Below are 16,880 nucleotides of genomic sequence, written 5' to 3'. Positions count from 1 at the left end.
CACCCCCTTTCCTAGGAAACTCCCAGGAAAGATGGATCTGTATGATGAGGCTGCAGTTCACCAGACCCGAGAGGAGTGAGGATGGGCAAATCAATTTTCCAAAGGAGCAGGGAAGGGCAGAGGAGGGGCTGTAAATAATCTTGTATCAATGCTGTTTAAGAAATCAGTTATACAAACAAACAAAAAGCAGAAACAGACCCATAAATACAGAAAACAAACTGATGGTTGCCAGAGGGGAAAGAGGTGGGGGAATGGGCAAAATGGGAAAGGGAGGAGCAGATATAGGCTCCTAATTATGAAATGAGTAAGTCACAGGGATAAAAGGCACAGCATGGGGAACATAGTCAATGGTATTGTAATAGTGTTGTATGGTGACAGATGGCAGCTACACTTGCAGCGAGCATAGCATAATACATAGACTTGACAAATCACTAGGTTCTACACCTGAAACTAATATAACGTGTGTCAACTACACCTCAATTGAAAAAAAATCAGCTACATATATATTAACTATAATGAAATCATGCTGTAATACAGTTTAACATCGTGTTTTTTTAATTTAAACATATTTTGTGCCTTTTCTCATGTCTTTTTAAACTCCTTGAGTATAGATAATTTTTTGAAATTATTTATTTATTTACTGAGAGAAAGAGAGAGAGAGAGAGTGTGAGCATGGGAGGTGCAAAGAGAGAGGGGCACAGAGGATCCAAAGAAGGCTTCGTGCTGCCAGCAGAGAGACTGATGCAGGCAGGGCTCAAACCCATGAACTATGAGATCATGACCTGAGCCCAAGTCAGAAGCTCAACCAACTGAGCTTCCCCAAGTATAGATAATTTTTTTAATTTTGTTTTTTAATATTTATTTATCTTTGAGAGAAAGACGACAGAGCACGAGCCGGGGAGGGGCAGAGACAGAGAGAGATACAGAATCTGAAGCAGGCTGCAGGCTCTGAGCTGTCAGCACAGAGCCCGACGCGGGGCTCGAACTCACAAACCATGAGATCATGACCTGAACTTAACTGACTTTAGTTGGACGCTTAACTGACTGAGCCACCCAGGTACCCCTAGATAATTTTTAATGTGACATCATAATCCAATGTATGTTTATAAGATAATTCCTCTATTGTCAGATAGAGTGTTTCCATTTTTTCTATTATAATCATTATGGCTAAGTACAATCCTCATCTCCTCAATGTCCCGAGCCGAAAACAGTTGTCTTCCCTCTTTTCTTCCTGTACAGGCTTCCAAGATAGGCAATTAAGAGTCCTAATTTACTATCATATTTTTCAAATCCTCCACTTTCTTTAATATCCCCTACATACCAGCCATATTGGAACTTCTGCCATTTCAGGGCAATACCCTAAGTTTTTCTTCCGTAGTGCTTTATGCTCTTTCATCTACCTGGAATTTTCTTTTTCCCTCACAAATATTCACTCATCCAAATCCCACTCATAATTTAAGACTCATCTTAAATACCACTTCCTTCATTTATCCCTTTCAATATTTCCCAGAGTATTTGAGAATAGGATCTATGTCTCCATCATCTTCATATGACCTGAAGTGTTCAGCACATGCCTTATTCCAAATAGTAGAATCACAAGCATTTATTGACTTGACTCCCTGATAGTTCAGATCCCATCATCCTATAAACAGACTAGATTGCATTTTTCTAAATTCACTTACTTGTGTTTACCAATATTACAGTGCACTTTGCTCCCTTCAGCCCTTTGGGACAGCTTGCTGGCTCTTTTTAGAGTACATCTGCATCAGCTTACATTTCACTCCTTGGAAAGTTGTTGGAGCTTTCTGAAAACCAGATTATTTCATTGTGCATATCTTTTATTTCCCATGTATAAGAATGTTAAATAGACTCTGTGTCAGGAAACATCTTTGAGTGAACATTCCTGTTTATATTTCTCTTCCAAAGTCCTTTCTACTTACCTATTTCCTTATTTTCCTATCAGAAAGTGCCCACAATTCCAGGGTCTTCTGTAATAGATTCCCTAAGGGCAGAGACTGTCATGTTTATCTCCAGCACCTAGCATAAAACCTGACACACAGAGAGGTCCAATCAGTCATTTGATTGAATTAATAGGGGCTTGAACAATAATACTGATACCACAGGACCTTAGCAAGTTTTGGGTCCCAGGAGTCAGATTGGCCCAGGGCAACTTAGCACTGAAGGAGCAGTAAATAAGGGTGAGATTGGAAGACCAAGTCTAAGACCATTAAAGGAAGGCAAACCCTGAGTTCAGGAGTCAAGCTGAGCACGAATAGTTTGGGAAGCAAATCAAGATAAGCTCAAGGTATAGGTTACTAAGAGAGACTGAGAGAATGTTGGTATCCATTCTTAGCAGAGAAAACTTCTCTAAACCACCAATTCTTTCATTTCTAAAATAGAGATGACAATCATAGTTGTCTCAGAAGGTTGTTGTGAGAATTAAATGTCATCCAACAAATATTAATTGAGTGACTACTATGTTTCCTGCTCTACGTGAGGTGCTGAGTAATGGATATAATGCTCTTAGTTTTACACTCAAGGGCAAGGTCAAATGGGAATCCAGGTTTCTATTTTTGAAAAAAATGTCAGTCAAATCTCATGAAGTCTCATCATTTTTGTGGCTTCACAAAAGACTTTGGAAAGTCTAAATAAAGTATATTGACTTGAATCCTCCTTACCTGAGCTCTTGCCTATTATCTCAGAGAACTCCAGTGGGCCATTCAAAGCCTGATTTTTCTCCACATAAATCATGATGGCTTTTCTCTTAAATTACTAAATTTGCTGAAGAATTCAGTGAGCCACTGTTTTATTTTATTTACCCCACACACAAATACACACACCTTCCCTAGTCTGGACTAAAACTCACTGTAGAGTAATAGCCTGGGCCTCTCCTAGCCCATACCTACTGGTAATAATTGCTTATACACTGTGATCACTCTGTATCTACAAGTTACTCCAAAATTCTTAGATAGACGGTATAGACTTCTAAAGATATGTCTACCTCTAGTCAGCCATTGTTGTTGAGAGTATCTAACTCATCCAATCTAATTGAGTCCCAGGCAATTTTGGAGGAAATTTCAGTAAATAAAAGAATCTTAGTGTTGAAAGTGATATTCAGACATTCTAATCCAGTCCAACTCCTGATCTTCTCACTCTGGAAACACTGAGGCCAATTCTCTAATTTTCTTTTCATTCTTGAGTATGCATTTCAAATTTTGATCACTAAATGTTGCCACTAATTCTCTGTTTTTCTCCTTTGGTGACCTTAAAAAATATTTAATTCTGGGGTGCTTAGTCACTCAGTCAGTTAAGTATCTGACTCTTGATTTCAGTTCAGGTCATGATCTCACAGTCGTGAGATCAAGCACCACATCCGGTTCTGTGCTGACAGTGCTGAGACTGCTTGGGATTCTCTCTCTCTACCCCTCCCTCACTCATCCTCTCTCTCTTTCTGTCTCTCTCTCTCTCTTTCTCAAAATAAATAAACTTAAAAGGCATCCATTTTTTTAACGTCTAATTCTAAATGTTTAATTCCCTTGAAGATGCTTTTCAAATTATTTCTAACCATCTCATTTCTAGTAAGTAAAAGTTTATTTTCCAATGGAATTTGGAGAATACAGTACAAAATATGTGGAGCAATGTTAGAACTGAAAGGAGAAACAGATAAATTCACAATTATAGTTATAAGCTTCCACATCTCTTTCTCAACAATTGATAGAACAACTAGACAGAAAATCAGAAAGGATATGGAAGAACTGAGGATTTCTCACACATATAAAAATTGACTTACGTTCTAGAAAAACATCTTTGGACTTTTAGAAATGTTTGCCAATTTACTAACTATTGCCTGAATGTCATTTGACCCAAGTAATCTTACAAATTTGCTTTAGTCTTATTCTTTGACATATTGGCAATGTTCTTAGAGCCTTATATTTATTTATTCATAGATTCAATCATTCAACAGAAATTTATTAATATCCTCTATAGTCAAGACATTGCATTGGGTACTATAATTGATTTTCACTATTTTTGAAAAGTTTAATAATTAAATTCTGGGGAAGTTATTTAGCAATAATATATAGTAGAATAAAATTGTTAAAAAATTTATAGGACTAAATCAATTAGCAAGCACTCTTTATCACTTTCAGAAGCTCCTCTCTGAAGAAAATTCTGGAATTATAGTTTCCTCTAGCACCCCACTGTTATATGCAAGAAGAGATACAAAATCCAGAGAGAGAAAATTACTTGACTGAGGCCACAGAATAAATGGAAACAGAGGCAGTAGCAGGATCCAGGTCTCCTCCCTGGCTCAGCCCAATGCACAGCCCCCTTGGGCTGGCCTTGGATCAGTGGGTTATTTTTCCACACCATGAAATTAAGCTCAACATCTAGCTTTAGCAAGAGATATTTCTACCCTCCACTTTATGGGTTCTTCCCGTTTATCCTCTCCCCAAATCTCCCTCCTCGCATTCAACAACATATTATACTGAAGCTCCTGACACAAATCTCTAGCCTGAAGATCAAAAGCTTCTTCTTGTTGGCACTGGGTTTATCAGAACCAGCTTGAGCTTTTATTATCCTTCATGATACGTTAATATAGACCCTGTGCAATCTACTGCCATCAGACTCAGCAGATAAATTACTTCTTTCCCATACCATCTCTATCATTTGAAGGGCATTATTTTGTGCATTAGAGAAGGTTCTTCAAGGTAGTATGAAGGAAGTAGTTCCTCATCTAGTATGTGGGTCCTGTTGAAGCCATGCTCCGCACATCATCATACAGGTGCCTTTACACCTGCCTCCCCCAGCTCTCTCCTCATGACTTGAGAGCTGATATGCTACAGAAAACTGAAAAACTGACCAGCACAAACCACCCAACCAACTTCTCAACCTCTCTGGTTCAGTTTTTCCCACTCACAAAAGACAAACCTCTTCTTTAGGGGTCAGGATTTTATTTCTACCCACAACAGGTATTTCAATTTCAGTAAGATCTACAAAGGTGTTGTTTCAGTGCAACGAATCAGACAGTTCTCCTATTACTGGAATTTCTTCTCTCTCTCTTTTCTCTTCCCTTCTTTTTTCTTTCTTTCTTTCTTTCTTTCTTTCTTTCTTTCTTTCTTTCTCCTTTTTTCTCTTATTTATTTCTCTTGCTCTCTTTTCTTAGGTGTATAAATCCTTATATTATTTAAACATTCTTGCTGTTTGGTAGCTGGCATGTTACTGCCACATCTGGCCAAAGTACCACAATTTAGTTGACTGATTAATTGGTTGATTGGTTGACTTAGTGGACTTTTCTGAACATGATGCTTGGTTCAGCAATACGAGAATCACAGAATCTCTGGCTGGGTGTGCCAATTCTTAAACTGTAGCTGCCCCATTAGAAGAGCTTTTATAAAATACTGAACAAATTCTGATCTAATTTGGTCTTGGGTCTCAAAGACCTTCTGGGTGACTTATGGGTAAGCAGGTTTAGAATCTCTGGATAGGTCTAAAGGTTACCCAGGCAATCGTTGATCTGATGGTTAAATCCCTTCCATTGGGAAATCTGAAATGATAACTCTTCTCGAGACAAAGATGCTCAGTAGTCTAATCTTCCAGACAATCTTCCTGGGTTTACAAACTCTGCACACTGCTACTATAGAGGGAAGCAGCATGTAGTGGTTAGTAGTGGATCAGAACCTCCTCTCAAAAAACTAGCAGTGCTTAGCTGTGTCCTTTCCTAATGTCAGGGGACTATCCTCCCAGGTCAGTGGTTTTCAACCAGGGGAAATTTGTCCCCCAGATGACATGTGACAACTTACGGAGACATTTTTGGTTGCTACAACTTGGGGGAGTGCTACTGGCATCTAGTGAGTAGCAGTCAGGGATGCGGCCACACATCCCACACTACATAGGACAGCCTCCCACAACAAGGAATTATCCAATACAAAGTGTCAGTAGTGCCAAGGTTGAGAAACCCTTTCCTAGATCCTTGCTCTCAGGTTCTCCCTACTGCCCCAGAAAACATCATCTTTAAAGGAATTCGTCCTAAACCTTTTCCTTCTTTCTGAGACATGATTTCAACAATGTCTTTCAAATCAACATTTTACAACCTTTTTAAGTAGTCCCCCAATGAGATAATTCTGCTTTGCTTTTAAAAAATAAAGACTCCTGCCCAACCGTGTATGTCAGAGAGACAGAATAATCCCAGTGCCAACCTTTCCACTTGCTGCTTCCTTTCCCACTTGGCTGCCTTTCTGAAATACAAAATGAGCTGAGCCTCATGACTGAGCAGAGGCCCTGCCTCACCTGCATTGACCAGGTGCCACAGCCAGTGGAGCCAGCCATGGGGACACAGGTCTCCCCATGCAATGTCCTGAGGCTCCTCAGTTTATCCGCTGCCAGCCTGGCTGGGTCAGGCTTGCTGCCAAGTTGATTAAGTGCTGGGCTGACACTTCTAGTAGGTCCTAGACCTGCTGATTTTTCTCCCCAACTTCCTTAGATCATTTCATTATTAAATTAAAGATTGTTGTGATTTAAACTGAACTGTCAGGCGGCCTGGAGACAAACGTGGGGTTTGGTGAAGAAATTGAACCTTGGTGCTGCATTTACTAAATCCAGCCTCAGTTGGGTGCTTTCTCTTTCTCTTAAAGAAGTAATTCAAACCTCCCAGGGCTGGAAGTAGAAGCAGAACCTTCCCCTGCAGTGTCAGGAGCCCACACAGAGAGGCTGGCATGCCAGGAAAGGAAGCCGATTATAAATAGCAGAAAAAGCAGCATCAGTCAAAACTCACTGATGTGCCTGAGAAAAATGTTAAGGGAAACAAACAGCTTCTGAAATAAGAAGCAATGATCTTTTTTTATTTTTTTTTTAAATTTAAAGTGCTAAAGAATGAAAACAATATATATACATATAGGTTAAACACACATACACACACACACTGCATACACACAGAGAACCCAACTGAGACCCTTTAGGAAATAATGGGTAATTATTAATTGTAAAAGAACAAAATTACAAGTAGTCAGAGCCACACAGAAGAAACAGCTGTCCTTTCTCTGTGTAGTCGATGCTATTTGTTTAGAAAGTCTATGGTTTCCCCTTCTAAAATAATTTTCCTGTTATGTGTATCTTTTTTCCAGCTTCGATGGAAACCATTTGAGATTCCAAAAACGTCTCAGAAGAAAGTGGACTTTGTGAGTGTAAGTCAACAGCATCCACACCTGCCCTCTGCTTTTTCTTCCCCAGTGAGTGATCCAGCCATCTTCAGGCTGAATGCCAAGCGGAAGCAGACTTAGAGGCAGGCAGCAAAGACAGAACCACCTGCCTCTGTTTTCAGGGCTGGCCGAGCGATGTCTTATTTAGGCACCATATAGCCCCTGACACCAAAGGGCACTGGTAAGCTATTTACAACATCTCTGAATGGCCATTGGAAATTGAGCATTGACCTACCTGAGGTTTTTTGTTTTTGGCTAGAAAAGGGTTCTTAGCCTTTTTCCCCCCATGGACTCCTTTAATAGTCTGGCAAATCTTGTATTTTTAAATGCATAAAATAAATTCCATAAAATTACAAAGAAGCTGATTATATTGAAATACAATGATTAACATATTAAAATAACAAATTTGGTTTGGTTTATAGTAACATATATGCTTCCTTATTAATGCACTACATCACAAGATCTATGAAAATATCTAATAACTATGGTTGTTAGAAGTATGAACATAAATGATACTCTGGAATAGCCATAATAACTATAATGTGATATAAAGAACCCATGATTTCTATCAGTGGAAAGGTTACAGGCACTTCTAATATTTCTGTGGGTTTTTGCTTACATTCATATTAATTGAAGCAAATGATACATTTCAGAGATTAGTCAAAATAAATATATAATTTTGTCCCCATCCAAGTTCATGAACTTTCTGAAATGGACCCTTGGGCTAGAATAGCATCAACTCAGGTCGACAACTCTAGTTAATGCAATGCTGGTCACAAGTTCTGCTTGGTATTTATAAGGGCTGGGAGTATTGGAACACTTGTGCTCAGAGCAAACATTGTAGGGGAGAAGGAGGGGAGCTACAATGAGGAGGGGCTCAAAGAAGCCAGTGGAGGCCTTTGCAGACCAACCTCAGCCAATGGCTTACTTAGGGAGAGTCCAGGTGCCCAGCCATAAGCCAAATTTTCTGGATCATGCAAATTCCTTGTCTATATTCAATGCTCCAAGCTCTGTGTAGACTCATCTAAATAGACCCCAAACTGGCAAACTGAGTTAAAATACAAAAATAAATCCCCCACTGTGGGTGAATTGTGGATATCTGAAGGAGCAGAGCTCCCTCCTTTCAGGCTTCTCATTTGCAGGTTGGGGCTGAGAGTTTTGAGAAGACCCAGGTGTTAAGGTTTCTTGGACTGTGGATTATCAGCAGAGAGGATTACAGTTGGTCAGAATGCTTCCACTTCCCTGTTCTGGAAAAAACAGGGCTGACCCTATGTATAAGCACGGGGCTGCCTACATGGTAAGGTGTATTTGGGGAACACTGATGTGGCAACCTTCCTCCCTAGGCCTCCTAGGTGCCTAGTTTTACCTCCAAAAGAAACTCTCCTCTAGGTTGATCTTAAGCACAAAACTGATAAAATGCCAAGTAAAGTGATCTTAGCCACTGAGACAGTCCAAATCTAGGGCCATGGCTGGCAAATAGGGTGAGCCACCACCTACTAAACATAAACAGTAAATCTCAGGCTCCCCAGAGGCAGACTGGACCCCAAATGTCTCACTTGTCCCACGGGGCAGACCCTGGTAAAACCTTGCCACATGGCTCTCAGGGACCAGGAGGAGGGCTGGCGTCTTGGACAATACTCACATTCACCCCTCCTTCTCCTGCGGTCTCTCCCAGGGCCTGCACACCTTGTGTGGAGCTGGAGACATAAAGTCTAACAATGGGCTTGCCATCCATATTTTCCTGTGTAACACCTCCATGGGGAACAGGTAAGTGGCTCAGTACTGGGGCAGAACATCCCCATTCCCTAAGAGCTACTGGTGAGAGGGTGAAAGCCAGGTTGTTGTTTTATGTTATTGTTTTTTCCCCAGAGCAACATTGATATACATTAATTAATAAAAATAAGTGAGGGCTTCAAACTTGACTGACTCCTGTAACATAAACAAAAATGTCACATAACAATGTAAATAGAAAACAGACGATGGGCATTGGGAAGGTGGAGTAGTCCAAGAGGCATTTTGACTTTAACCAGGTTTGGGTCAGAATATCTCTAATTTCTTAAAGTTCCCCAGGACTGTTTTTGAGTCCAAAGTCATACTGCATGAGAAGGCATTAAGGGCCACAAGTTGGTGGTAGGTCAGGCTGACAGACTTTGGCTTCAGGTAATAATTGTGCAAACTTAACACTCCTCAATAGAGGAGCTTAAATTTTTGAACCAGAAAAATATATAAATGGCATTCTGCCTTTTCTTGGGGAAGCAGAATCTCATGGCAGTTTTGCACTCTACCTCTGGAACCAGAATGTTACATCCAAACCCAATTCCACTCTTCCTAGCTGAGTAATCTTGGGCAAGTCATTTAAATTCTCTGAGCCATGACAAAGCACTGAAGATGTACCTTTGGGTCCAGCCTCACATCATTCCACCTTCTCTCTTTTCACTTGAGCCACAGTAGTCTTCATACAGTTCTTTCAACCTGCCATGTGTTCTCCTGCCTCACAGCATTTATTTGCATGTGCTGTTGTTTCTGTCTGAAATGTTCTCCCCACTCCCCAAACGCTTGCCTAGATAATTCCTCCAAATCTCAGGTCAAATATCTCTTCTTCAGGGAAGCTTTTGCTGACCGCTCCCATTAGAACAGGTTCATTTTTCTTCCATTCTTCTGAACTTGACTTTCATAGTGCCATGACAGTTTATGATGATATTCTATAATTATTTGATTGCTATCTGACTTCCTACTGTAAGCTTCCTGACTGTAAGCTGCATGAGTGCAGAGATTGGGTCATTTTCCTCACCAGTTTATACCCAGTACTGAGCCTGGCACATGGTGGGTAGTAAACAATTTTCTGGTGTGAGTTAATTTGTCTGAACATTGTTAAAACTGAAAAATCACAGGAATTATTCTTTATGTTTCAGATGTTTTTACAATTCAGATGGGGACTTCTTGATTGGTAAGTTTTGAAGATTTCACTGTGAATTGGTCCCCAATCACAAGCTACTTTTCTATTTTATACATATTATTTTCCTTTATCCTTCAGTCTGTCTTATGTAGTCCAATCTGCAGACTGAGGTCTAGAGGTCATTGGTGGTCTGGAAAAAAGATTCCTGGTGTACCTCAAAGCCCCTACTTATTCCATAGTCTCTCTGCCTTTGCCTATCTCTGCTGGGCCTTTATAACATGGGAGATATGGCAACTGAAAGGAAATAAAGAGTAATACCAACCTGTGATTAATTTACTAAGATAACTCTATTTGCCTTCAAACCCACTCAATAATATACCATCTGTTATTGATATCTGCAGTTTAAATAGAAATTTTCATGATGCCATCTAAAACAGAATGTCTGTTAGAGATTTCTTTGGTCTGCCCATTCTATTTGATGGTTTCAGTATTGATATTTTGAAGTCAACATTTTGGTGTAGACATTAGATATGCAAATGCCAGACTCTTGCTGGAACTACCAGAAATGAGTGGTTTTCCATCCTATTTCTGCTGCCCTTTTTGGTCAATCCACAAAACTGTGTGTATACAAACTCTTTTCCTGGCAACGAAGAGTAAACAGAGTCAACTTTTTTCTTTCACTTTCTTCTAGGTAGTAAAATTGCTAACCTAAGTTGTCAGAATATCCATTTCCCTCCATGAGACTCAATAAAGCTCTTTTCTTTTGGAATGAAAAATCAAATGCAGCCTTTAAGCCTTTTGCTCTTCATGAAGTGGTCCTCACATGGGAAGAATTGCTCACTGCTGCCCTGTCTTTTTTGTTAGTTCCCCAGAAAGGGAAACTTCTCATTTACACTGAGTTTGGCAAGATGCTTGTGCAGCCCAATGAGATCTGCGTCATTCAGGTTGGTGATGTGTCCCCTCTCCCTTGCCTCTCCCTAATTTGGGAGCAATCAGATGTTGCAGCTGCTGTTATTTCCAACTCTAAAATTTCTTGGTGGATCGTGTCTAAGCAAGGAGAGGGAGCTTTAGTCATGCAGAAGGCTCTTGTGCCGAAGGGTAAGCAGGCTTGGGTGCCTGGTTTGTTTTAAAATAAGACACCATCACAAAGCAAAGAGCATTGTCAATTTGCTTTCCGAAATACTTATATGTACTTTAGACAAGGTTCTGTTCACATGGATTGGGGGAGGGGGTGCAGTGAAGATTAATTTCTTAAAAATGTGGCTATATCAGAGCACTGGGATCTCTGAGTCCAATGAGAGATTAGATTAGAATTGGTTTGGGTCATAGATGTGATTAAGAGTTGTACTTTTCCTTTTTTGTTTGTCTGTTTTGTTTTAAGTAATTATTTATTTATTTTTAATTTTTTAAAAGTTTTTATTTCTTTTTGAGAGAGAAAGAGCATGCGCAAGTGGGGGGAGGGGCAGAGAGAAAGGGTCTAAAGCATCTAAAGCGAGCTTCACGTGAACAGCAGAGTCCGATGCCGGGCTCATACTCAGGAACCATGAGGTCATGGTCTGAGCCGAAGGTAGATGCTTAACTGACTGAGCCACCCAGACGCCCTAAATTTTTCGTTTTAACTCATCTTTGAGCCGGTCACCTCTCAAACATACCTCAACAGACTATAGCTGTACTTTTTGCATGTGGGGCTGGCTGTGGCTCTGGGGCGTCTTCTTTATAGCTACAGGTATGATTTGGGAGTGCTCACCAGTGTCTGCTTCCCATTCCAGAGAGGAATGAGGTTCAGCATAGATGTCTTCGAGGAGACCAGGGGCTACATCCTGGAGGTCTACGGCGTCCACTTTGAGTTGCCTGACCTGGGACCAATTGGTAAATCTTCACTACAAGCTTTTAGGCTCCCTTGAGAGATAGGACAGATAATCTCATGAGAGTGACACACCCTTCTCCCCTCATTATCTCACTCAAATTTCAACTTTCCTCTCCAGACAACTTGTCTAGACCAAGTGTAGTTGAGAAGTTCAGAAACCTATTAGAACTCCCTAAGCAACCCCAAATATTTTTTTCAGACCTCTAAGTTCAGGGATTCAGTGTCATGGCCGACCCAACTGATGAAATAAAATCATTAATTAGTTCATCGGTATATCAATCCATCAGCTAGTCTTGGCTCTTGTGTTGTGCTGAGGGTACTGACAGGAATCTCATCAAGGGTAACACAAGCCTTTTCCCATAAAATACATACATAAAAGTGAACAACCAAAGCCAACATGTTCTAAATCTCTCTCTAGAGTAGTATATAGACCGTTGAAGAGCAGACAATGTAAAATAGATTTCTGGTTATACAGTGTATATCCTGAAGGATGTAGAAGTTTGGGTTACTGGGGGGCCAAGTCACCAGGAACAGCTTTACAGAAGACATGAGATTTGATTAATCCTTGACAAAGAGTTGAGGAAAAATAAAAGGAAAGGGAACAGCTTAAGCAAAAACATACATGTGGGAATGAGCTTTGTGAATAGAGGGAGATCATCTTCTTAAGTCAATAGGGTGTGTGTAGACGATAAAGTAGAGAAAAGCTATAACAAGGGCTATACTCCTATGGAAAGGGGACACAGGCTGAAGTGCGGATAGTCTACAAACTTCACATTCCTACTCATCACATTCCACAAAATCTACACAGTTAACTCAGAGCTATGAAGGAGCTAGAAACCACAGCCTCTATGAGGCAGATTAAAACTTTCAAAAGTGAATCAAGGTCCCCACCCCCGATTCTTCTGGCAAACTGGAGGCAGAAGATGCAGGAGAGAAGTGAAGGTGGTAGGAGTTGTTCTCAAAACATCTCTTGGAGTGAAAGGAGTGGCTTGGAAAATGGGCCCTTGGTTTCATCTTTGGCATGTTTGCTGAAGGTGGTGGCCACACCTCCCAGTTCTTCCTTTCCTTGTCAACAGCTTTTTTAGAGCAAAACAGGCCAGGCCAGCATGTGCCTTCTGGTCACTCCCCTGGGGAGATCCAAATAGTCAGAGGAAGGTGGGAGGCAGCAGAGAGGCAGCTGGAGCCACGGTGGGCCGTCTGTCATCCTGCTCACCACCCGCTCTTCCCACTTCAGTCTGGCTTCCTGCTGCTCTACAGCCAGCATAGCCTCCAGGTTCCATGGAACACGTACCCTCTGGATAATATATATAATTTACTAACCAGCTGGGGGCTTATGTTTTTTAACCCCAGGAGCTGGAAATGATAAAACACTCCCCAGGTCTCTCCTCTCAGAGTTAAATTATGTTTTTGCACTTATACTTTTTATTTTTGGTCTTTTGATTTATTTTCCTTCTCTGGAGGGAACACTCGCTCCTAAGCAAAGGTAAGCAGGCAAGTCCTGAATACTTGTTTCCTGAGTGGCAGACAGATTTGTCAGGCTGGAGAGCAATTCTGCAGATTGATTCTGAGCTCTGTCTGAGGAGCAGAGGCATGCCTGGGGCAACAGTATGTAACCCTTCCTTTCTGAGATCAAGGACTGTAGATGAGTTCTAGAATCATCATGGTTTTCTTAACAGAGAAGTTCTAGTATTCTACCAGACCTTCCCTTTGCCTCTTTTCTAGCCTCATCCTCTCCCCTCACCTGCAGTGATGCAGTAATGCCTGTAACATGATTGATAAGCCATACTTACTCTACAACTTTAGGAGGTGATGCTGGTGATGATGATGATGATGATGATGATTTTCATGATTCTTTTTACTAATCATATTTCCTAATCTTTTTCCTAATCCTTTACCTTCCTTTTAGGAGGTAAAAGGTAAAAAGGATTCCAATGAGCATTTGGACAATGAAAACAAATTATGGAATGGCTTTTGACATGGAAGAGAGCCCTTTCTCTTTGTGCAACTGTAGGCATCTTTCCTATATGATTTCACAAGTGTCTAAAAGACTTTTGGGTTGCTGTGTTCTAGGAGCTAATGGCCTGGCCAATCCTCGTGATTTTTTGATACCCGTTGCCTGGTATGAAGATCGCCAAGTGCCAGGTGGCTACACTGTGATTAATAAATACCAGGGCAAGCTATTTGCTGCCAAACAGGTAAAGTAAGAGGATGATTGGAAGACAGGAAGGGAATATTAAGCACCTACTGATTGCTAAGGCCAGTGTTAAGTACTCGACATATATTCTTTAATCTTTATAAGTACTTGACATATATTATATTCTTTAATCTTTACCATACCACTAAGTAATTATAAATAAGGTACTATTTGTCTCATTTATAGTCATGAAAAGGGAATGACAAATAATTTGCCAAATGCCATAGTAAATGGCAGAACAAGCATTAGTACCTATATCTCTTTGACTCCAAAGGTCATGCTCTTTCTACTCACCAAGCAATAAAAATCCTGGCAATATAGTAGATCTCTATAAATGGTGTATAAAATATAATATACAGGCAGGATAGTTTGTTCTGAAAAGGGAAATAAGTAAACAAGCAGGTCACCCAATATTTATATTATCAATGGCCACCATATTTCAAATACAAGCCATGACTGATACAAAACAAGTAGAACTCAGTTCATTAGCTTGACTTAGTTTATACCAACAGCCTTGTAAACTCAAAGACAAGCAAAGGCTTATCCCTTATTAGGGATATATTAACAAATAATAACAATATGTAATCTATAATATATCAGATATATTATATTATTACTTAATATATGGAATATATATTAGCAGAAAGTAATCATATAAACAAAGCAATCCAAAGATTTCTTCTGTTTACCATTATCTATTAGCATTATTTTTGCCCATTTGACATATTGCTTATATTTTTCAAGGCATATTATTTTTCTTGGACAGCATCTAGAGGGTATGCTAACCAGCAGAGGCCAACTAGTTTGGCACTTAAAATTAACCCCTGAGAGTTAATTGCCTGCCTTATTGACACATTGTCACCTTCATATTGTCTGGGTCAGGATTTCTCAGAATGTGGTTCAGAGATCATTTGCATCAGAAATTCTGAGGGAGGCTTGTTTAAAATGCAGGTTCTTTGATGTTACTCCAGCCTAGCAAAAATGATAACTTCTGGGAACGGAGTGTGGAAAACTTCAGTCATTTTAAGCATGCTCCCCATATTATTTTTGACATACAGTTGAGAGAGAGCCATCATTCTAGAGGCAGCCAGCAGCTCCATGGGTTTCCACTTCCCAAGTGGACCCTGTGCTGGTTATTCCTTGTGTGAGCTCCTACATTGATCCATTATCCCTTCTCTGCCACGATCTGTCACCTGAGAGCTTGACCTATATGGGCTCCCTAGGCTTTAGGTTGGGTTCAACCTGTGAGAGATACTCACAGGAAATTGGAGGGCCGGAGGAAAGACAAGTTGGGGTTTTTCTTCCCCTGCTTCTTCCCTAGTTGGGACTTCATCCCTCCATGATCTCAGCTCCTGTTGGGTAGCCTCAGTGGTGTGCTGAAACAAGTTCATACTGGCATGAAAGAGCTAATATACACATTCTTCCCAGCTTTGTGTTCAGCAACATCACATTAGTAGATGAAAAATGATCATGGTGAGAGTATTTATACCCCCAGAAATTAGCAAATGCTATAAAACAGAGCTTTTTGATTTTTTCCAGAGAGGCAGTTGTTAAATATATACCACCACACCACTGAACAGCCCCTTCTTCATGGTTCTAGCTCTTGCTTGAATCCTATAACAGCATTTTCTTCCCATATCCTTCAGGCCTAGGAATGGCAACGTCTTCCCACTGTTGCTAGACTCAGAAACCTCACCATCTCTAGTCAGTTCACTTAACTCTAATCATATCTGTCTGAGTCGTCCCCTCAGTAAAGTCTTTAGAACATTCTGAATTGGGTTCCATTTCCAGAACAGATGCATAACTACAGTGGGGACTACCTTCCTGTAACAGAGCACTGATCCTCTCCTACCCCAGGGCAGGCCCAGGAAGCATCACCTTAGGATTGTTCTGGAAACTCAAGTCCTTGAGTCCTAAGGGAACTCTTAGATCCCTTCTCACCCTCCTGCACTTACCAACCCAGGCACTGCGTGTACCAGAAGCTCCTCTAGACAGCAATTACCTGGAGAGCAGTCACAGCAAGTGCACCGGGAAACCCAGACGGTGGCCCAGATTGTCTGAGAATTGCTGACATTCGCAGATTCTCACAACTGTGTTAAAAATTGTTGAAAAGGCACTACTTGGAGAATGCATTGTGCTTCTGCTGCACATGTGATCTGAGGCAGCTGCAGCTTATGAACTGGAAAAATAGGGTTAGTGGCTTAGCAAGGGACAGTCTGTAGGCACGTGAAGCAACCACAACATGATTCAGGGTTATACTTCTCCCAAAGGATGGTATTATTAGATTGTGTGAACAAAATCAAATCAGGAGAGACAGTGATGCCAAATACAAACTGTGGAATCACAGCTACAAAAGCATTAAGTACTAAGATCACCCTTTCCTGCTTTTTTTGTGTTTGTGTGATCAGGATGTCTCCCCATTTAACGTTGTGGCCTGGCACGGGAACTACACCCCCTACAAGTACAACCTGGAGAACTTCATGGTCATTAATTCAGTGGCCTTTGACCACGCAGTAAGTCTGAACCATGGAGGGGCCTGGAGATAGGGTAGCCCTTGGATGGGAGGGGTCCATAGTAGTCCCCTGACGTTCACAGATTTAATGTTTCCAGTGTCACCCTTGGAAGGCCACGATATAGTCATTCATCATTATGCTGACAGGAATTTGAATCATCTACAGCAAGGCTTTGGTGAAGGAGTAAATAACAAGCTAGTGGGAGAGCCAAGCC

General features: G+C 40.8%; 1 protein-coding gene across 1 annotated transcript in view; it reads left to right on the top strand.

The window, feature by feature from the left end:
• HGD (homogentisate 1,2-dioxygenase) overlaps positions 1-16,880 on the top strand; it is a 43,121-nt gene that overhangs the window by 15,694 nt on the left and 10,547 nt on the right. The window contains exons 5-11 of the mRNA XM_019448487.2: positions 7,122-7,181; positions 8,872-8,963; positions 10,109-10,143; positions 10,957-11,036; positions 11,862-11,961; positions 14,030-14,154; positions 16,562-16,666. Of these exons, the coding sequence (XP_019304032.1) occupies positions 7,122-7,181; positions 8,872-8,963; positions 10,109-10,143; positions 10,957-11,036; positions 11,862-11,961; positions 14,030-14,154; positions 16,562-16,666 (597 nt within the window). The remainder of the gene's footprint in view (positions 1-7,121; positions 7,182-8,871; positions 8,964-10,108; positions 10,144-10,956; positions 11,037-11,861; positions 11,962-14,029; positions 14,155-16,561; positions 16,667-16,880) is intronic.

This window comes from Panthera pardus, unplaced genomic scaffold (assembly GCF_024362965.1).
Source record: "Panthera pardus isolate Hobbes unplaced genomic scaffold, ASM2436296v1 HiC_scaffold_16, whole genome shotgun sequence".
Taxonomy (NCBI): Eukaryota; Metazoa; Chordata; class Mammalia; order Carnivora; family Felidae; genus Panthera; species Panthera pardus.
This window is presented reverse-complemented; position numbering and strand designations above follow the sequence as displayed.